The following is a 21,796-nucleotide window of genomic DNA, read 5'->3' as shown; positions in this document are numbered from 1 at the left end:
CTCATTTTAATTTCATTATATAAACAGAAATGACCTGTTAATTTTAAAGGAAATCCATCAGCGCAAATCGATTCTCTGTTTTATATATCTATATCTATATATTAAAAAAAGAAGCTAGATGAACTTGACCTTGTATGAACTTGTTTTGATGTGGCCCAGATGGTAGGCTGCATGCTTGAATAGCAGGCTACAGCAGAGGAAAAACTAATATAGTAAGATCTAGATTTATAGCCTTTTGAAAATTCCTACCTTGTATTGTCCTTTCAGCATCTGTTCTGCCCCCACTGCGGTCAGCTTCTATCTCTGGGGTCAGAGAGTCTAAAAGCAGAGAAAAGTAAGGCTGACACATATTTCATTTGAGACTTAACCCCCCCCCCCCTTTACAACCTGTTACTTCAGTCCTGAATTACAATACAATCAATTACAATACAATTTGCCCTGTTTTTAATGTTGAACAACGACTGGACACCAAATCAGCATGAGAAATAAATGCTTAAGCGGAGTCAAAAACAGAAAGTTTAACAATTTAATAAAACTGCTTTGTTTCAAGGCATTCATTTCTTTCCTGGAAAATACAGAAATCAAACTTGCAAATGGCAAAACGGGGAACATCATTTTCCTGGAGATAAGCAATATTAATTTTTCTCCACTGCAATTAAAGGGACTGACAATTAACAATGTTTCTAAGATGACCCTCTTTTCGATCACATCACATGAACTGGACATTAATCATATGGAAACAAAATGCAGACTTCTCACCATTTAGGACCCTGAGATTATCTGTGGAAGCCGCCTGTTTCAATGTCTGCTCTGCCTGTTCTCGTCGCTTTGTCTCGAATTCAAGTGCTTCCTGCAATTTCCTCTTGGCTTTCTTTTCTTTCTTTAACCTTTTCTGAATTATTGCTGTTTTGGAAAAAAGAAGGTCTTTTCAAGTTCAGCCCAAAGTATTTAGTAGTTTATTTTAGATTGCTTAAAAAAATTGTTACCATGATGATTAACGTAGAGCAGATAAGCCCACTTAACAATTTCTTTACCACTAACTATAACTTCCATGGGCCAATCTTAAAACATCCCATATCAGCAAATGAGGGTTATAATCCAATCCAATCCAAAAACCTTTATTAGGCATAACCAGAAGTACCATACAGGGTTATAATCAGAGGTTGGATCCAGCAGGTTCTCACAGGTTCCCGAGAGTAGGTTACTAATTATTTGTGTGTGCCGAGAGGGGGTTACTAATTGGTGATTTTGCCACGTGATTTTACCTTAATTACGCCCCTCCTCTCAGCAGTAGCGTGAAGAACTTGAAAGAGTCTAGCAGGAGGTGCACCGGCATGCGTGGCAGCCTGCGCCTGTGTGCATTCGTTTCCCGCCCAAGGACCGGCGCAATGGCTGCGTCCTTGCCACAGCCCCACCCAGGAATACCTCATCCCCGGAATGCCCGGCCATGCCCCCGTCGTGCCCCACCCAGCCCCATTGGCGCTACACCACAGTTTGAATCCCACCACCATGGGAACCTGTTACTAAAATTTTTGGATCCCACCACTGGTTATAATCAAGTATTTCTCTTCCTGTACTAGGTAATACCGCAAATCATAGTTTCAAGTGGGTAGCCACATTGGTAGAACAGCTAAATTTGAGTCCAGCTGAACCTTGCAGACCACCTAGATTTATTTCCAGAGTGTAAGACTTCAAGAGTCAAAGTGAGGTTTCCAGTGGTGAGATTCCAATAATTTAACAACTGGCTGTTTACAAGCACCATTTTAACAACCGGTTCTGCTGAAGTGGTGCGAACCTGCTGAATCCTACCACTGGGTTTGACTCTTGAAAATTTATACCCTGGAATTGTAAGTGATATCCAAGGTGCTACTGGATTAAAATCTTGCTGTTAGACTACAAATCATAATATTTGACCAGATTTGTATGGGCGTTGCTCGACCAAGCCAACTTTTCAGAATAATAGGTATGATTGCTTGAAAGCAGTAAACAGCTGAAAAATTAAACAGAACAAAACAAGAGCCTTAGATAAACTATGCTCATGAGCAAACCAGTTTTAAAATTTGGCACAGTTGCTTCATGGGAGCATCCTGCTTACAAAATAAAATCAGCTTTGCACACCCACCGTTTTGTTTCCCGCTTGCACTACTTGCTACGGGCAACTGTTAATGATCCTTCCGACTTTTCTGATTCTTTTCTCTCCTCCTACGTGTGAAGTTACCCCATCTGTGAGCCATGTTTCTGCTCAGTTGAGGGCCAGCTTCACCCCAAAAGCATTACAATTCATAACAATTTCCCCATCTAGCCTTAAAGATGGGACAAACAAGCCCACATCATTTTTCAAAGCCCCTTCCTTCATGGCGACACCTTTGCATTCTTTCCAAGGCACCTGGTCCCATTCACTTTCCTACTTTCAACCACCATGCTCCTCTTTGGGCACACTCTCATTCACTACCTTTTTTGCCCTTTGCCGCCCTCCATCCAGCAGACAGCAGGGGAGCGTACATCATCCTGACACCTGCAGCTGGACAAGACTCCCTTTCAAATCAAACATCAGACAAATGTATGTGCAAGAACGTAGATGGAACTGATAATACCAGGGCCTCTCTCCCTGATCTACTAACTCAATGGTCTCCTGGTGAAAAATAGAGTACTTGCAGGAAACAAATCCACGATGGTGAACGAGAGCCCGTTTCTTGGTACATTTCTCAGATACAAGGAAGAAGAATCTTGAATGGGTTTACAATTTTGTGTTTTATTATAACCACGCTGCAAATAACCTTAATGACTACAGAGGAAGGACAGGCCGCCCTTATGAATTATGTGTGTGCTGTAGCTCAATCCTTTGTAGATAGGACTGTGGATTGCAGAGACAGGGTAACTAATGTCTCACTGTACACCTTCCCTCTTAAGAAATACGGCGTTAGTTTTACTACAATCATAGCAGCCTCCACAGTCAAAGCAGTCACTAATTAGAGGATAGAAATGGAAATCAAAGGAAATGAGACAAGTAAACATGTCATGTAGCATAACTCGTAAGCAATGTAGTGTATATATATCCCCATATAAGAGTCCCATGCTATTCAAAGCATACTAAGTTTTACTTCTCGTTCATTAGCTCACTTCTTCACTTATAATCCTAGCACATCAATCCTAACTGAATTTACAGAGAAGTATTTCTCATCGGTCTTATGGAGTAGGATGTCATAAGACTTAAACAATTTTTTTTAAGTGCAGCTATTGCATATTCTTGATCAAAGAATGGTACACTTCCTCTATCTGGGATGGTCATCCCCTCCCATTGAGCGCGGAGCTTTGGAAGGGATGCACATGGAGTGGTGAGGGAAGGAGGGGACACCCACCTAGCCAGCCGAATCAACCCTGGTGATCAATGGGGTGATATGTCGCAGTCAGATTACTCTCACATCCTGCTGTTTGGTTCATCACTGCAAAGCTCATAATACTTTGGGTGGTAGAACTCATACTGATTTAATGTCAGAAAGCCTATAGACATGGTGGTGAACCTATGGCATGGGTGCCACAGACGGCACTCCCCCTTCCCCCCTCTTCCCACCAGAGGCTGCTGCCAGCAGATGCATTGGGAGTCACGCTGAACAGGCTGGCTGTGCACAAGGCGCTCTGCTGACTGGGGCTGAGCTTCAGGGAGATCCTCGTGAGTCGACCTGATTTGTTGTTAGTACCATCTACTGCCCCATGAGTACCCCCTCTCCCCCACAACACTTGGGAGACTGGAGGCTGGCACACTTTTCTTAGTGTGTAACTTTTGGGATCAAACTAAAACTTTGGGGGTAGGGTTAAAAAGCGGCAATCCGGGCACAGTGGTGGGATTCAGGCGGCACCGATTGGGGTGAACCATTTGTTAAGGGCCCCCCTCCCCTGGGAGAGAGAGCGATGGGGCTTTTAGTACCTGGGAGCCCAGGACAGGAAGGAGAGATCTTGCAAGGTCCTAGGCTCGAGGCGCTCAGCAAGATCTGCGAACTCAGTTTTGCAGGGAGACCTCCTGCCCTGCGAAAAAGTCCAGATCTTGCCCGGAGGAGCCCTCCCTGCAAAAGCAAGTCATCTGCTGGGTTTGCTCCAGTGGCTTCCTCTGATCCATGCTGGTGGAAAGGTGAGGGGGCAGCCAGCCAAGAGGGCAGAGGGCAAGGCTGCCTAGGAAGTGGAGCCATGCCTTCACCCTCTGTGCGCTGCCCCAGGAAAAGTGCATCCTCCTTGTACACACACAAAAAGCATCCCTGGGTCCCTCGCTCCTCTGCAGCATGACTTTCAGCGCCCAGATTGCAGCAGGTCCAAGTCAGAAGCTTGGTGGTGGTGGGGGTGGTGGGTGTCTATGGCAGTGGCTTATGCTGCTAACTGCAATCTGCTTGGGATTCAGGTTTTGGTATCGATTTTGCAGTGCGCTCTTCTTCACTGCCAGTTTGCAGTCTTGTCTGCAAGTTTGAAAAGGATTCAGCTTTGCAGATTTCTGAGGAAAGTGAAAGAAAGAATCTGTGGGGAAAATCTTCCCTTCTTTCTCCACCCCCAACAGCTCCTGTGGGCTGAGGTGATGCTGTTAGGAAATGGGAAGCTCTTTCAGAGCTCGGGAAGGAGGAAGTTGTTTTAAAGGGTCCATGTTATCCATGAGTGCAACAAGTTATTTCTGTGGGGGGGGGGGGTGGTTTTCTCTCCCTTGCAATCATTAACATCTGAAAACTCTCCTTTTGCAACTGGATTTGTATGAGGCTGACAAAGTTTGTTCCAAAATAAAGAACCTGTAGATATTAACTATACTAGTCTTTATTGGGAACACTAAAGACCAGGAACAGTAATTGAGGATTCTGAAGATCACAAGCAAAGCTTGGGCTTCAATTCCCTTGCTCCCCCAACCCCCCCCTCCCCGGCCAAGTGTTGGCACTTAGCGATAAATAAGTATGTTTTGGGTTGCAGTTTGGCACTTGGTCTTTAAAAGGTTCACCATCACTGGCTACAGAATATAGACTGTGGTCAAGGAACACCCACACAGATTAAGGATTATGGCCAACAAGAAGTTTTGCGGTATAAAATCCAACCACAATCAGATCAACTTCAAGATCAGCTGAGAACATTGCCCCTTTTATCATAACAACCATGGATCCTGGGCACATAGGATGGCTCCCTCCATAACTGAATGTCCCATTTCCAAGCCAAATCAGGCCACTTCTGTTGTTGTCCCCCATCTTGACAACTCACGCCAATGGGGAGTGCAGGAGGGCACCACTCATTATAACAGATACATGAACCCCCCTAGCTGTTTCATAATTAACCTAAGAAAAAAAAAAGACTAATTTTTAGACATCCTTTGAACAAGCAGGCAATTAATTCAATTTCCCAGATTAATTACAAATTTTACTAAAGATGGGGGTTCATTAACTTTACGTAATTAGAAAACTCCTGTTCTGGTGTCATGACTCCAACTAAGTTTTCCTCAAGTTACTATCGCCAAAGTGAGACCTCAGAGTGCAATCATCTACAAACTGATTGAAACTGTATTGTTAGCAATGACCAGGGCCTGTGCAAATTAAGTCACAGAACAAATAATCCAAATATTCTCCTGAATGATGTGAATTATTTTGAATATCCATCTGCACCATTTTAAGCATTGTAAATTCTTGAGTTATGGCCAGATAGTGGTGAGAACAACATACCAGAGAGAGTGACAGTAAGATCGAGTGTCCCCACACCACATTTTTAGAGCCCAATCCGGAGCAGGACTACTCAGAAGTATGTCTCATTTCATTCAATGGGACCTATACCCAGGAGAGTGTTCCCAAAATTAGAAGTCGTGGTAAATTAGACTTAGGTTTCTTGGGAAAAGAATCTGGGGCCCAGGTGTCAAACTCGCAGCCCTCCAGATGTTATGGACTACAGTTCCCATCATCCCCTGGCAGCATGGTGCTGGCAGGGGGGATGATAGGAAACATGTAATCTCATAACATCTGGAGAAGCTATTTACCTGTGATCTAGGGCAACATCATATCTTAATGTATACAAAATATCTTTGCAAAATCGCAAGTAGAGCACTCTGAACATTCAACATGTCAACAGGTTGGACCCAGTGACTCCCTTCTGTCAGGCAAGGGGTCTTCACTTTGTCCAACACAGGAAGTTTGGCTCTGTTGGAGGAAGATTCTTCACTAAGCAGAACAAAGTTCCTGGGTCTCTAATCCAATAAATATTTATCAGTTTATTGTTATTACCTCTGTTCTTCTGTTCCACCGCCAACTGTTTTTCAAGTGTTTCCCTCAGTTCTCGTTCCCTGAACAGCTCCATCTTGAGCTCAGTCTTTTCCAGCTGGACCTGCTTCTCTTGAGCTCGGGCATTATCTATGGCAACCTTTAGCAGGCCCTGGACAAAAACAAAGATCAGCAAAGTTTGGATGACACTGACTACTATTATTTCATTTATATTCCGCCTTGCCCACCAAAGTGGGCTCAGAGAAGATATGGGAACAATCCAATTTATGTTCACTGTGTGGAATTTCAGTAGCAATCTGTCAGCAAATTACAATCTTGTATCCATATTACAGTATACATACAGTCTATTACTATCACTTGATCATTATGTGAACAGAAAGGAAAAGGCTACATTCAGCCAATGGAAACCCAAGATTGAGTCACAAAGGCAAAGAAGAACTGAAACAGTAGAAAGCGGATCCAAAACCCCACTATGAATACTTCAACACTATAGTGTGCAATGCCATACCATGCGGATCCAGAGCTGCTTCGGATGTGAAGGGATTGCACAAGCTCCAGTGCAAAGATGGACTCATGGGATTGGGTTGCATACGTGTACCAGATCCAATGCATGTTTAGGCCAGGATTAAGGGGCATACCCAGGGGTGGAATCCAAAAATTTTAGTAACAGGTTCCCATGGTGGTGGGATTCAAACAGTGGCCTTGGCATGGTGGGGCGCCAGTGGGAGCTGGGCGGGGCCTGCGTGAGGCATGGCCAATGGCATTCCGAGGCCCGGCGAGGGCATTGCTGAAGGCGAGGGCTGTGGCAAGGATGCAGCCGCTGCATGGGGAATCGCAGGCGGGGAAATGAATGCACATGCCCAGAGTGCAGGCTGCCACGCATGCGGTGCACCTCCTGCTAGACTGCTTCAGAGTTCTGTATGTGCTACTGCTGAGGGGCGGAGGCCCAGGAGTAACTAAGGCAAAAAATCACGTGGCAAAATCACCAATTAGTAACCCCCTCTCGGCCCACACAAATAATTAGTAACCTACTCTCGGGAACCTGTGAGAACCTGCTGGATCTCACCTCTGGGCATACCCCATCAAATACATACCAACCAGACACTAGCTACAACAGAAGCAAACATTACCATACACTTAAGTAGTCTGGTCACTGATATGTAAAATATAGGTGTGTAAACCATTTTTTAAATTTGTTCAGGTTTGCTTTTAAAAGACCTGAAAATTGTTGAAAAAGCTGAAATCGGCTCTTTGAAATGTTTAGGGTCTTTTAAAGCTGAACCCCCAAAATTTTCAGCTGCAGAGCTGAATGCAGGGAACCGATCCCTCTGCCAATCTGCTAGCTGCCCTGCTGCCTTCAAAACCCATTTGGGCTTCAGAGGTGCCAGGAAGAGATAGTCAAATCTGGCAAAGGTGAAATGCTTTTCAGCTTTTTAAGACTTTGGTTATTTGGCTCTGCTTAGATAGCTGGGGGGTTTTGTTGGCCAATCCCCTACCCACTCAAAAAAAAAGCCCTTGAAATGCTTTTTTTGGTGGGGGTTGTGGCTCTGTTTTATCTGAAGGCACAGTTCTTGTTGGATATTTCAGTGCCAGCCCAGTCAAATTATGGAATGTTCCTTGTTCAGATCTACCACTTTCCTTTGCCTCTTCCATGAAACACAGTTATTGAACTAACCTGTTTCATTAGTTCCCTCAGTATTTTTCCTCTGGTGCATCCCAAAGTCAGTTTTTGCTAAACAGTCTTCCCTCATTTGGCATTAACACAACTGTTCAAGATGTCAGACAGGTGACACTAAAGGGATTTCTCAGAAATTGAGAATTAGGGTTATTAAGACGTTCATAGGTCATGAGAAATATAGTTATTTGGGGCGGGTAAGCAAACTAGTGCAAAATAGAAAATTAACTTGGCCTGGCTGGGGGGAAAAGATGATACCAGACTCTGAAAACAGTTTTATTTTCAGACAAAAGCAGGATGTGTTACAGGGTTGCCAACGTCAACCTGAGAAATTCCTGGATATTTGGAGGGCAGAGCCTGAAGAGGGTAGTGTTTGGGGAGAAACTTCCCCTGGAGAGAAAGCAGTCATTTTGCAGTGGTCTGCAACCTGCGGCTCTCCATATGTTCATGGACTACAATTCCCATCAGCCCCTGCCAGCATGGCCAATTGGTCATGCTGGCAGGGGCTGATGGGAATTGTAGTCCATGAACATCTGGAGAGCCGCAGGTTGCAGACCTCTGGTCTAGGGGAACTGGTCTCTATAGTCTAGAGATGCGTTGTAATTCAAAGAGATCTCCAGGTCCCATCTGTAGGCTAGCTATCCTTAGTGTGTATAAGACTCCCCACAGCACTACAGACAAGCTAAGCCAAATGAATATACCTAATTATAATAAAACTTATTCTCATTGTAAAAGTAGTAGTTTTATAGAAATGTTTAAACGAAAATGTATGTATTTTATATTTTACATGATACTACACTTGACCTTAGCCAAAAAGCCGAGAATGTTTACACCCATGTTCAAGATCCAGACTTGAATATTTGTTTTTTTTTTATTTAACTTGGTTATCTCAACCTTTGCTTTGTTATACCAACAGACCGTGGCACAATCTGCATCAAACCTACCTTTAGCATTCCAGGAGTAAGCAAAATTCCACTTCTATTTACTTCCAGTTGAGTGCACAAATGGAAATTACCCCGGGTTAAATGCCACAAAATTTGAATACGGTGTATGAGCCCTTAAGATCACAGTTTCAAACAATGTGCTGTTCTAACACAAAAACTGTCCCTTGCGACAGAGTATCAGAGAAAATGTTAAAGCTCACAAGCAAAAGCTCCTTTATATTTTTGACGGTCCCTCCTTGTTGAACAATAAAAACGAGCTGCTATGGCAACTGCCATCTTTACTCAATCAGCAACATTCATGTACATGTTTCTTCTTCATCAGGAACAAACAATTAGTAACAAATGAAAGAGATCATTACATCAAGTGCCCTTTTAGATCACCCCAATTAAAACTTTAGTTTAGCTGTATTTTAATTCTAACATACCAAATTCTAATTTTCTGCTCTGATTGCTCTTGTTGACTTATCTTTGAAAGATATACTTGCAGTGCGGGGTTCAGAGATTTATTTAGCAAGATGCCAATGTTGGCACCACTTAACGTGTTGATTGGTTGTATTATCAGTAGCAATGGAAAATAAATTACTATTAAACTATTATTGTCCTTGGCTGACAAAACACAATATTTTGCTGTTCTTTAAATATGAAACAATCATGGATAAACATAGCGAATAAATGCTGAACTGCAACACTGATGTGTGCAATTTTATGTTAAGCACCTTTGTAGAGTGAGAAGTCGCTAAGAAGAAGAAGAGTTTGGATTTATATCCCACCTTTCTCTCCTGTAAGGAGACTCAAAGTGGCTTACAAGCTCCTTTCCCTTCCTCTCCCCACAACAGACACATTGTGAGGCAGGTGGGATAAAGAGAGTTCCGAAGAATTGTGACTAACCAAGGTCACCCAGCAGGAATATAGGAGCACGGAAACAGATCTGGTTCACCAGATAAGCCTCTGCCACTCAGGTGGAGAAGTGGGGAATCAAACCCAGTTCTCCAGATTAGAATCCACCTTCTCAACCGCTACACCCCGCTGGCATATTACATTTGAACCAGGTTTCAGCACCGTATCTTGCCTTCCACTCTATTCCCTGAACATATTTTTGAAACACTTCCTTCTAATGTCACTAATGGTAATGCATTGTCTATGGCTGCTCATTATGTCTGCAAAAATATTAGCACTTTTGGCTCCGAAGGCCACCAGGGACTGCTTACAACCTATGGAAAATGAACTTTCGTTTTTACAAGTTATATCAGGCACATCAGCGGGGTGGCCAAGGCAGATAAAAAAAATTCCACTTGGAGCCAAATGGATACTGATGAAAAAGTGTTTTTGCTGCCAATGAAAAGCCTAATGTGATGAATTTGGAAAAGAAAAGAGGTATTAACCCACATTCACTGGAGCACTATTTGCAGAAGGGCAAATAATGCGACACCTAAAGCCCCTGTATGCCTTTGAGCTAACAACAATAATATCAATGGCTTGGCTTGCGAAGGTTTGTGTGAATTCTGCCTATGAGCCTTCATAAAAGATTTCACAAAACACTTGTAGTATAAAGCTCACCATTGCCATGGCTAATTTTCCATGGTGATATTAAAACAATACTCTGCCAAATTATTCGAAATGCAATACAAACAGGGCTAACAACGGCTTAACCTCATTGACTTCCATGGTATTTAAGCAGCGTAATTGTGTGCAGGATTGCAGCCCAAGGTAGTAAAGTAGAGAAATGTTTCTCTGTTGGCAGAATTGTTTACAATGGAATTCTTCAGCAGGACGAAAATGAGCTGTGGAAGGGTTATGCTTATCTTGTCCCCGTTCCACAACCCAGTTTGGCTTCCAATGGCACAACACCTACTGAGTTTGTGTGTAAAGTGCCATCAAGTCATAGCTGACTTATGATGACCCCAGCAAGGGGCTTTCAAGGTGAGAAGCAGAGGTGGTTTGTCATTGCCTTCTTCTACAGAGAAGAATTTCTACCCCACTTTTCTCTACTAGAAGGAATCTTAAAATGGCTTACAACCAGAGGTGTACCGGGTCCAAATGGCACCCAGAAACCAAAAACCCACCGGGCGCCCCCCCCAGCGGAGCCCCGCTTACTCATGAGTAAGCGACATGGCTCACTCACGAGTAAGTACCACAGCACTCACTCACGCAGCCCCTCCTCCCCAGCAGCCGCCGTGGACTTACCCAGGCTGGCTCCAGGCTGCCGTTCCGGCAGCCAGCCTCTATGACTTTCTTAAAGGGGCAATTCCCCAAAGATTGCTTAAAGGGGAAAGCAATCTTTAAGCAATCTTTGGAGAATTGCCCTTTTAATAAAGTCATAGAGGCTGGCTGCCAGAAATCGAGCCTCAGAGCCTGCTCGGGGGAGGGTGAGTGAGGGGAATGAGGGGGACAACAGCTGGCAGGCGGGCAGGTGGAGATGGGGGCGGGGTGGGCAGGAGCCTACTGGGCACCCAACAAGTGTGCACCCGGATCATGGGTGGCCCCATGTCGGCATAGGCCCGTGGTGGCGAACCTTTGGCACTCCAGATGTTATGGACTACAATTCCCATCAGCCCCTGCAATTGGCCATTGTTGTGGAAGCCATGGTCAGTAAAACTGAGCGAGGCAGATAACATCTGGTGGAAGTCGCCAGCAGCGAGGAACCCAGTCCATTGTTCCTAGCGGGAGTCTCCGTCTGCGGTTCCTAGCACCTTTATTGTTATCCTATTGGTGTGGGAGAGGACCGGGGGGGAGTTCGGGGAAGCGGGAGGTCGGGGAGATCATCATGTGATACATGATCATCTGGCCTACGTCACCCGGAGAAGGGCGTAAGCGTCTGAAGCCTAATCCCCTCACCTGAGGCAGACCATTGTCCCTGCGCCCAGTGGTGGAGCCAGGCAGTTCATGACCCGTGACTCACTTAAGGGGATAGAGTAGAGTGCGGTCGACCAACAAGGCGTAGGTCCGTTGGCGTCCCAACGTTCTACGGTGCTGCTGGGTCAGCAGTGCATTACTACATCTCCTCCCCTTTTACATTTTAGAAGGGGGGGCGAAGCAGGGGCGTCTAAAGGGGCGCTTGTCTCCCTCCGCTACGCCTGGTGAGCTGACCAAGCTGCTTGTGTAACATTAGAACTTAGCTGCGGGGTAGAAATGCGAGGGCTAACACACGTTACAGGCAATATTAGACATGCATTGAAGCGAAACAAGATCCGATAATGAGGCATACAATTAAGCCAATGCAGAGCTGTACAATAGCACTCAACCATCCTCCCGGCAGCCAGCTCCAGAGGGCTGACCACCCACTAAGGGCAAAACATCAGCATACTTCCAGATTAGATACAACTGCTTGCAGCTCCAGCACTTTCCTTGTGAATCAACTGGGAATTATCCAGAAGATTAAAACAACACATATTATGTACATTCTCACAACCTTGGTGAGTTGTAACAACAACAAGTAATCAATAGCGTACGATTGTCTAGAATTAAACGAAGTTCCACATAGCACCGGGCCAGGAAGTCCAGGCCGGTGGAAGTGGAGTTGATGGACTTACACTTAAAGGGAGCACAGGCCAGCCCGGCCAATAGTCTTAGCATTGTAAGAAGCGGAGTCGGGGACTCCCACTAGGAGGATGCGAGGGAGGCGAACTCCGCTTGAGGAGGCGACCGCATAAGCTCCGACAGGAGGGTCGAAAGAGCAGAAGCGGGCGTCGGCGTCTGGGCTCCCGGGTGGAGCCACAGGGTAGGACGATGGTGAGGCGACTAGGAGCAACAAGAGAGTTCCGGCAGAGAGTGGTGGAATATAATTAGCGTTCTCTCCCCACAGATTCAGAACCAGCCCCTAGGGGAGCAGGATGTTTTCCGAACATGGGGAATGTCCCTCGATGTGTAGTATTGCAGTTCAATTGGCCCGAGCGATGAATGGGCAGGTCGGTTCCTTTAGCCAGCGCCCGGTGATGCAGGCACAGGTGTTGGAGTGCGTGGTTAGCGACAGTCTTGGTGACAAGGAGAGCGCCCGGCCCGGGGGAGGGTTTGGGCGACAGGTCCCCAGTCGGCGCTCATAGAGTACCTGATGGATGAGGCATTCTTGAAGGGGCTTAGCCCAGGCCTCCGCTTCAGGGAAGTCTCCAGGCGCTTGCAAGGCCAGGGAGAGCAGGCAGGAGCCAGGCTCCCGACTCCCTAGGTACTGGCCCAGGCAGAAGGATGAGGCGTTGGCAGCGGCAGCAAACCCCTGCTCCCAGATGTTGGTCTGGTGGCTTCGTCAGGGTGGCCGGTCATACATGGGCAGGAGGCAGTAGAGAGCAGGCAAAGGATGGTGGTCGCTGAGTTGGCGTGTGGTGCAAGGAGGCGGCACAGAGAGGTTCGGGTGTCGGGGAGGTGGTCTTGCTGGCGCCAGCAACTCTAGAACTTGGTTGGTGGTGTATGGCGTCTCCCAGGTCATTGGTCTTTGGGCTAGCTGGCAGCGTTCCTATTGAAGATCGCTGGGCGGGATCCTCTAGAGAATCGCGTTCCATCTCTGGGATGGGGTTGGTTTCCTCCTAAGCGCCATTCCATGGGTTGGCCTGTCATGGTGAATCCGGAGTCCACAGGGACCTGTAGGAAGAAGGGACTAGAAACACACCCCCTTTTCCCAGGTTGCAGGCGAGGTCCCGCTCCAGGCTCAGTTTTAAATGGATGGCCCAGGGAGGGTAGGATCGAGTTTAGTGTTTAGAATTTAGTATAAGAAGGAGAAGAGGGGCTTGTTTTGCAGCCTGTGAAGATTGCACAATGCAATCCTCACAGGGGCATACTTGCAATCCTCACAGGGGCCGCCTACTCCCCTCTTTCTTTGGTTGTTGTTTGACAGGAGGGCAGGAGGTGGCGACCCTGGTGGGAATTATTAGCTTCAGGCGTCATCGGGGGGTGCGTCCAAGGCCAGTCCGAGGAGCCTCGAGGAGAGCAGAAGCGGGTCCCTGGGGGATTGTGGGTATACATGCTTAATCAGCAACACAAAGGGGGGCTTTAGGCCTTTGGGGGATGAGCATCCAGGGAATGAAGCAATCAGGCAATTAAATTAAAATTCCTCGCACACACAAAGGGAGAGGAGGGTTCTTTGCAAAGGGAGTTGCACCCACCGTGTGGTGGCTAATGCAGGAAGCTGGATGGTGCTAAGAGTGCGATCAAATTATCTTGAGATTGCCGTCCGCCAGGGCCGCTCCCTTAAGGCTGACCCGACTGGCGCCTGGCCTTGCAGCCGCCAGGCGCTGAACCTTCCCACCCACCAAATCATGAGTGGATCTGTGTTTGCAGCAACCTTAAGCTGGGAGCCTGTCTGACGGTGCTGGAAGTGTCGGGGCGGGGCCCAGATTTTTATCCAGGGAGGACCCAGTCAGCCAATTGGCCCTCCCTCTGGTTGAAAACAGAAGAGAAAGGAGGGAGAAACCGGTTTCCTTACGAGGAATGAAATTGAACTACAAGTCTGGTTGGGATCAATGATCTGTGATGGCCATACCATCCCAGACCAAAGTCGTTTGACCCTGACTCATGAGGTCCCTTCCCCAGAGATTGGCGGTGGATGTCACAAGGCGATGGGAAGTAGGACTGAGCTGCCGCTCGAGCCCTGGAGCTGTTGACCGTGGCCGGTAGGATCTCCGTCACCGCGGTTTGTCTCCCCACCCCCCAGATGTGCGGGCAAGCCTCGGTCGGCCACTGGTCAGACCCACTTTCGGCTGCTCTGATAGCTGACAACATCAGCGCCCGGTGTCCTGGAAGCCCTTGAACCCATCCCTTCTATGGCCGAACTCCAGGCAGGCGGAGCTCCCGATGGCGGCGTCTCCACCGCTCTGCGGCGGTGGTGTAAGAGGCCTGCACCATGTTGGCTGCTGGGGCTCGTAGCCTTTATTGGGTGCGACGGGCAGCATGGGGCAAGAAGAATCAACTGGCGCAGCTGGCTCCGGCAACTCCCACACCTGTGGGATGTTGTCCAGACCTGGAATGGATGGGTCCTTAGTGCGTGGAGTCGATCACTCGGGGGCGATGGAGCAGTCCCTGTTCAGCGGCAGAAGGCAGCTGACACTAGCTAATTGTCCGGTAGGGATGGGCTCGTCATACTGGGTTAGGCGACAAGAACCTCGTGGGGAGCAAAGGAGATGGGCTGGGTGCATGCGGCGAGATGCCGCGAAGGGGGTGGTTTTGGCAGGGGCAGCGTTTGGGTCTGCTGGTACTCTCCTCCTTGGTCCTGGGCTGGGGAGACGCCGGGCAGGAGGAGTTTCCCCGACGGGCAGTCGTTTCTCCAGTGGGAAACCTTTCTGGCAGCGTGGGCGCGGGTCTTAGGTGGCCTTCTCCTCCCTGGGGAGGACCCTCCTCCCATCGGGGTTGTAGGCCCCCCCACCGGGCTGCCTACACTCCCGCCGAGGAAGTGTCGGGTCTACGCAGTTAAAAACCCAGTTATCCTGAGGCTGCCTTCCGCCCGGTGGAGAGTGCTACTTGTGAGGAGGCTAGCTTGGTGGGCGGAGGCCGATGTCCTAGCAAACCTTAAGCATGGCCAGTTCAGGATTTTTGCCCAGGCCGTGATACGCCCTGTGACACCCGTGGAAGCGTTCTCTTTCTTGGCATGAGGAGCTTCGTTTGGAGCCTCCTAGCTATCCTACCACCTGCCTCTTGGCCTCCTGGAGCCTGTTCACAAGCTTCGGCATGGGAGCTCTTGGGGTTTTGCGGATGGAGGGAGAAACTCTGGGTTAGCTGGCCGGCGTTGGGGACCAACAAATACCTTATAGAGCATTCAGAAGCGACCGTAGGGTGGCCTCAGGCAGGACAATCTGATCGTTGGGGTTGGCAAAAGCATCGAAGCCGTAAAGCGCTGGCGGTGTAAAGCCCTTGGAGAATTAGCTGCTCATTGAAGCACTGCTGGCGGAACTCACTTTCCCAGACCACAAATTGTGCAGGACTCAGGAGCATCTGAAGGTGGTCTTCAGTCGTCTGGAACCATTAGGTGGTTCCCTTTACAATGGCCTCCAACATGCCTCTCCGCGTAGGGCTAGTGACTCCCTAGATCCCGCGCATTGCTACTTGGAGCTCAGTGGAGGATGTTATAGCTTAAAGTGATTGCTTCGACAATAGCGAATGGCATACCTTCCCCTCGGTATCTGTGAAGTGGGCGAGGGCACAATGCAAGAATCTCGGCATCGTCTTCCGTCCAGGGTTTCTTTCTTCTGCAGATCATTAGCTAATACGTTCTGAGAATTGGCTGACGGAGGTGCAGTGGCTTGGAAAATGAAGGCCGAACCCGGGGGGGGAGGCTGAGCGGAGAAGTTTAGATGGTGAGAAGGGCGGGGGGGGGCAGAAGGAGGGACAAGTCCAATTTAGTGGATAGAGAAAATTCCGAGGGTTGAAATTGAGGTGAAAGATCGAAGGAGGTGACCTACAACTGGGAGCCACCATGGGATCTGCAGGCTGATGGCGACAAAACATTGTCTCCACGTCCAGTAGCAGCGACATCGTAGCGAGGCTCTGTCTTGAAGAGTCGCCCGATGTTTTCCCCAGTCCTTAAGATTCAATGTCCCCCCCTCTAGATTTACCATGGACACTGAGCTTCAATCTCCCTCCAACCAATTGCGCAGCTCCCTTCTCTTCTGAGGGACCTGCAGCATTTCGTTAAGCTTTCAGTTAGTCAGCGTGCTTGTCCTTAAGCCCTGCTTTTGCAAGCTCCATACTCACCGGTGTTCCGTCCCGGACGAGAAGTGTCCCTAGGGCAGCGTGTCTGGATCGCCGATCAGAGGACAGAAGCGATACGGCGGTGGTCCCTGGATCGCCGATCAGGACTTGGTATGTGACCCCTTCCCAAGCGACGGTGAGCAGGGTGGAAGTTGAGGATTCGGGTTTTCGGCACCAGCTTGTTGTCGACCCGCCCGGTCAGCGTAGAAACGAAGAGCAGAGGCGGAGATAACATCTGGTGGAGATGTCGCCAGCAGCGGGGAGACCGGAGGTCCGTGTTCCTAGCTTGAGTCTCCCGTCTACCGGTTCCTGGCACCTTTTATTGTTATCCTATTGGGGGCGTGTGGGAGGGAGGACCGGGGGGAGTTCCGGGAGGCGGGAGGTCGGGAGATCATCATGTGATGCATGATCTCATCTGGCTCACGTCTTGGAGAGGCGTAAGCGTCTGAGCCTAATCCTCACCTGGGGGCAAGACCATTGTCCCTGCGCCCGGTGATTGAGCCAGGCAGTTCATGACCCGTGACTCATGGGGGGATGAGGAGTGGGGGTGCGGTGCGACCAGCAAGGCCGTAGGTCCGTTGGCGTCCCAACGTTCTACCACGGTGCTGCTGGGTCAGCAGTGCATTACTACAGGCCATGTTGGCAGGGGCTGATGGGAATTGTAGTCCATAACATCTGGAGTGCCAAAGGTTCGCCACCACGGGCATAGGCGGTACGCTTCTGCTTACAACTCCTTCCCTTCCCCTCCCTACAACAGACACTTTGTGAAGTCAATGAGGCTATAAGAGTTCTGAGAGAACGCTGTACCAAGGTCATCCAGCAGGTGTCATGTGGATTGGCGGGAAAACCAACACAGTTCACCAGATTAGAGTCCACTGCTCATGTGGAGGAGTGGGGAATCAAACCTGGTTCTTAAAATTAGAGTTCACTGTTCATGTGGAGGAGTGGGGATAGAGTCCACCGCTTTTAACTACTACTGTGTTTTCCTGAAAATAAGACAGTGTCTTATATTAATTTTTGCTCCCCAAGATGCGCTATGTCTTATTTTCAGGGGATGTCTTATTTTTTTGCTCCACAGCTGCATGCTCTGGTGTTCTGTTCCAAACAACTGCATGCTCTGGTGTTCTGTTCCAAACAACTGGGCATGCTTCCAAACAAAAACTTTGCTACGTCTTACTTTTGGGGGATGCTTTATATTTAGCACTTCAGCAAAACCTCTACTACATCTTATTTTCAGAGGATGTCTTATTTTCGGGGAACAGGGTACACCATTCTGGCTTCCTTGATGCTCTCCCATCCAAATATTAACCCTACTTAGCTTCTGAGATCTGATGAGATTGGGCTACCATATCGCCTTCCCTCCCAACACCTAAAGATTTGTCTAAATTAACCTTCCCATTTGTCCATATACTGATTATACATTTTAAAATAATCCACTGTGTCCCCTTTGGTGCTAGAAAGTCATATAAATCCACTATAGCATGTTACATTTTCAATTGGAGGGCACCATTTTTTCTTCTGCTTCCCAGACAGTTAAAGATGCAACCTGATTTTTGTTCTAAGTAGCAGAATTTTATCTATTAAAATCTGCTTGGCCTTCTACACAGGATGCAGACATTCAGGGTCTCTCCCTTTTCTTTGTTACCATTTAACCTGATAAAGCACTCTAAAGAACTTAAACATCTACACAACAGCTTTTGCATTATAATGGCAGTTAGCTTTATAATTAGAGTTAAACAAAGACAAAATTGTTTCAAATGAATGAAGCTCTATCATAGTTAGCTTCAATACAACCACCCCTCTTTAGGCCAAAATTAATATTTCTGCTGATCCTCGTATTGGATGTTAATTACATCGACTTCAACAAGACTTCACTACGATTAACTTTCTCTGTAGTAGGCCCTCTAGAGTTAATGCACAACCAGGGAATTTTGACAACCTCTCGATTAGTTTCAATGATTGCTAATTGTGATTTGCTTCCAGATAAACCACTTGTTACGTTTTTGTTTTATTTGCATCTTCTACACTTTCCCAAAATGCTCTAAGCAGCTTACAAATTTGTAAAGAGCAGGCAACAATATTATAACACGCTATGACGAAATGAAAAAAATATCTTACAACAAATGATATACTTACCTGTACATACATATTTCTTTCATAAGTAGTGAATTAGTTCAAATGAATTATATATATTTTTCTGATTTTATTGGATACTTTTTATATGTAATGTGGTGCAGTGGCTAAGAACAGGTGGATTCTAATCTGGAGAGCCGGGTTTGATTCCCTGCTACTCCACCTGAGTGGCAGAGGCTTATCTAGTGAACCAGATGTGTTTTCACATTCCTACATTCCTGCTGGGCTAGTCCAGGGGTCTGCAACCTGTGGCTCTCCAGCATGGCCAATTGGCCATGGTGGCAGGGGCTGATGGGAATTGTAGTCCATGAACATCTGGAGAGCCGCAGGTGGCAGACCCCTGGGCTAGTCACAGTTCTTCGGTACTCTCTCAGCCCCACTTACCTTACAAGGTGTCTGTTATGGGGAAAGGAAGAGAAAGGAGCTTGTAAGCCACCTTGAGTCTCCTTACAGAAGAGAAAGGTGGGATATAAATCCAAACTCTTCTTCTTCTTCTATTTAAGTTTCAGGGATGGCTCGTGATGACTGAGTGTCCTGTAGCTGACCTTGGAATCCATTCAATTTGTGGAGAAGTCATGTTAAAAATAAAATAGGATAGCAGAATGTGCAGAACTCACAGCTCTATGATGAAGGTAACCGCTGTAAGAGGTTATGAGAGGAGATACCCTCTGAGTTCCCTTGAGGCAGGAGCCATCAAAAGTCTGCTTGAAAAATCTACACATAAACCTGAGACATAAAAATATTCACAGAATAATCCCCAACAGAGTTACATCCTTCTGTGTCCATCAAAGTCAACCGATTACGAAGGCTGTAACTGTTTAGGATGGCACTGTTAATGTATTACTTGAAATTGGATCAGATTGGGAGTGTCACTTGGTGTGATTGATAATTGATTCAAAAGAAAGACAATCTATCTGTTCAGTGGAGCAGGTTCTGACTGAACAATGCACTTAACAAACAAAATCTACTAGACCTTCAGTGGAAGTAATAAATACTGTTTCATTTAGTTGAGGGGCCACTAGAAAGCGATTGGATTTCAGGTTTTGGGGATGAAGAGAGAGAAGATGCCAGGGCCAGTGAAGAATGTGGCACTGAAAAGTATAATAATTGAACCAAAACAAATCTCCAATAAAACTTCTGTTTTATTTTGCTACAATGCACTAATAAAACTACCCCTCTAGAATTATTATTCAATTCTTTAGTCTATAAAATGCACTTAGTAACCGTACATCATACTTTGCTAGTGGTTCCTCAATTCATTTTTTAAAATTCTTACGGAGATTAGCATTTTATAAGGATTTCAGTGCTATGCCATCAAATTGAAAAAGAAATGCTGTAGGAATTTGTGAAGGATGGATTGACAGAAAGATGATTGGTTAGAGGTAGGGTTCATAACACTTCCTTGACATATAGAAAGAGATTTGGAAGCCAGTGCCTGGGGAGACCAGAGCTTGGGAAAGATGTGAAAACTTTTGGTTAATGCTTAAGACTACCCTCTTCAGCCTCTATGGTCTTAGAACAGGCATATGGTGAGGCAGCAACCATTAACCACACCCTCCATCCAGTGGCAGAGCTGCAATGGGGACAACCAAGGCGGCTCCCCCTGGCGCCACCACTGCAGTCATGTGTGGGGGGCGTGGGCGTGTTGGGGGCGGCGTGTGGTGTGTCAGGGTGTTTCAGGGCAGGAGGGGGCGCGCAGGCAGTTCATGTCCTGGGCTCCATTTCCCCTCCCTTCGTTACTGCCTCCATCAGATGGAATTTTTTTCTACCCTACCTTTCTTCTTTAAGATTATTTGAGCTCAAATGAAATGGAATGAGATATTTCTGCCATCTTGATTGATAGGTAGTATGTAGGATTTCAAATTTAAAGTTATAGTATTTATAGTTTTACAGTATTTATGTTATATATGTATGCTGTTTGTTATAAACTGCCCCAAGCCAGAGAGGAGAGGGGCAGAATAGAAACTTAGTAAAATTAAAATTAAAAAATGACATCACTTTTGAGTATTTGCCCCCTCCCTCTCCACTGAGTGCCTGTCAATAGCTTCAACCCTACTATGTAGTGTAGGAAGACATTGTCATGGGCCCCCCTGCTGTGGCTGACAGTTTGTCAGAGGAAGACTTGCCTGGGCTTAGCAGAGTAACACCAGCTGTGTCAGCAGAAGAGGAAGAATTACAGCTTCCCAGTTCAGGGGTTATCAGAAATACCAGTTAACATGAAAGCTCTTCTGATTCCTCAGATGTAACACAGGATTGCTGGCAGAAACTGAAGATGGCCTTGAAGCAGAGGCGTCACTCTGCTCGCTTGCAAGCCTGGCGTGGATTAGTGTCTTCGCAGCAGCCCTCCCAAGCAAGCAGCCCAGAAGCATATAATGAGCAGCTGTAAGAGCAGCAGCTGTGGACGCAACACAAGAGTTCCTCAGCAACTCCTGCATGCCACTGTTCTGGGTGTTTGGACTGTGCTTTGACCTTGGACCAGCTTTCCACGACCTCGCTTCTTGGCTACTCCCTCCTGGTTTGTCTACTCTGTGCTATTTGACTCTCTCGACTGTTTTGACTCAGATTTCTGGATTCTCCCAATGGCTTGCTGTGTTGTGCCTAGACCTGACGGTGAATGAACTGACTCTGTGTCCAGGTGACTCCCTGACTCAGAAGCCTTCTTAGTGCTGGGGCTGTCATAGCAACACACCTGCCCCGCCCTGCCAGTGCAGGCATGTAATACTGGCAATGTTGGCAAAGCTTATCCTTGATTTGGATTTATTCAGATTCCATTCCATGCCTCAAGATTTTAATATTTTACATTGGGTCTTCAGGCCTTTAGCATTCCGCAGTGACAGATTTCTCTTTCAGTAGTGAGGAGGGGTTAGATTTTAAGCCTGATTGATCATGATGCCCTCTCCAGTCCTTCATTAAAAACCCCAGAATTTCAGAGGAGGAAAGGCTTGATTGTCTTTTAATGCATGGTAATTATTTCATAAATTATTTTATCTAGAAATCACTTCACAGAAGATACAGCTGAATATTTTGAACATGTTGAAACTACCCTGTTCACTAACTCTTTAAATTGTCAATAATTCAGAATCACTTGATATGCTGATTGTTTCATACCCCTCCACTTCCAATCACAAAAAAAATTGGCTATTTTGTAC

At 46.9% G+C, this 21,796-nt stretch overlaps 1 protein-coding gene across 5 annotated transcripts in view; it reads right to left on the bottom strand.

The window, feature by feature from the left end:
• The window catches only part of DACH1 (dachshund family transcription factor 1), a 454,713-nt gene that overhangs the window by 37,012 nt on the left and 395,905 nt on the right, over nt 1-21,796 (bottom strand). For all 5 annotated transcript variants that reach the window (XM_048492794.1, XM_048492795.1, XM_048492796.1 and 2 more), the window contains 3 exons: nt 6,231-6,378; nt 760-903; nt 250-318 (listed from right to left, as the gene is read on the bottom strand). In XM_048492794.1, coding sequence (XP_048348751.1) covers nt 250-318; nt 760-903; nt 6,231-6,378 — 361 coding nt within the window. The remainder of the gene's footprint in view (nt 1-249; nt 319-759; nt 904-6,230; nt 6,379-21,796) is intronic.

Source organism: Sphaerodactylus townsendi, linkage group LG04 (genome assembly GCF_021028975.2).
Source record: "Sphaerodactylus townsendi isolate TG3544 linkage group LG04, MPM_Stown_v2.3, whole genome shotgun sequence".
In the NCBI taxonomy this organism is placed as follows: Eukaryota; Metazoa; Chordata; class Lepidosauria; order Squamata; family Sphaerodactylidae; genus Sphaerodactylus; species Sphaerodactylus townsendi.
The sequence above is the reverse complement of the archived record's forward strand: the minus strand, read 5'-3'. Positions and strand labels throughout refer to the sequence as shown.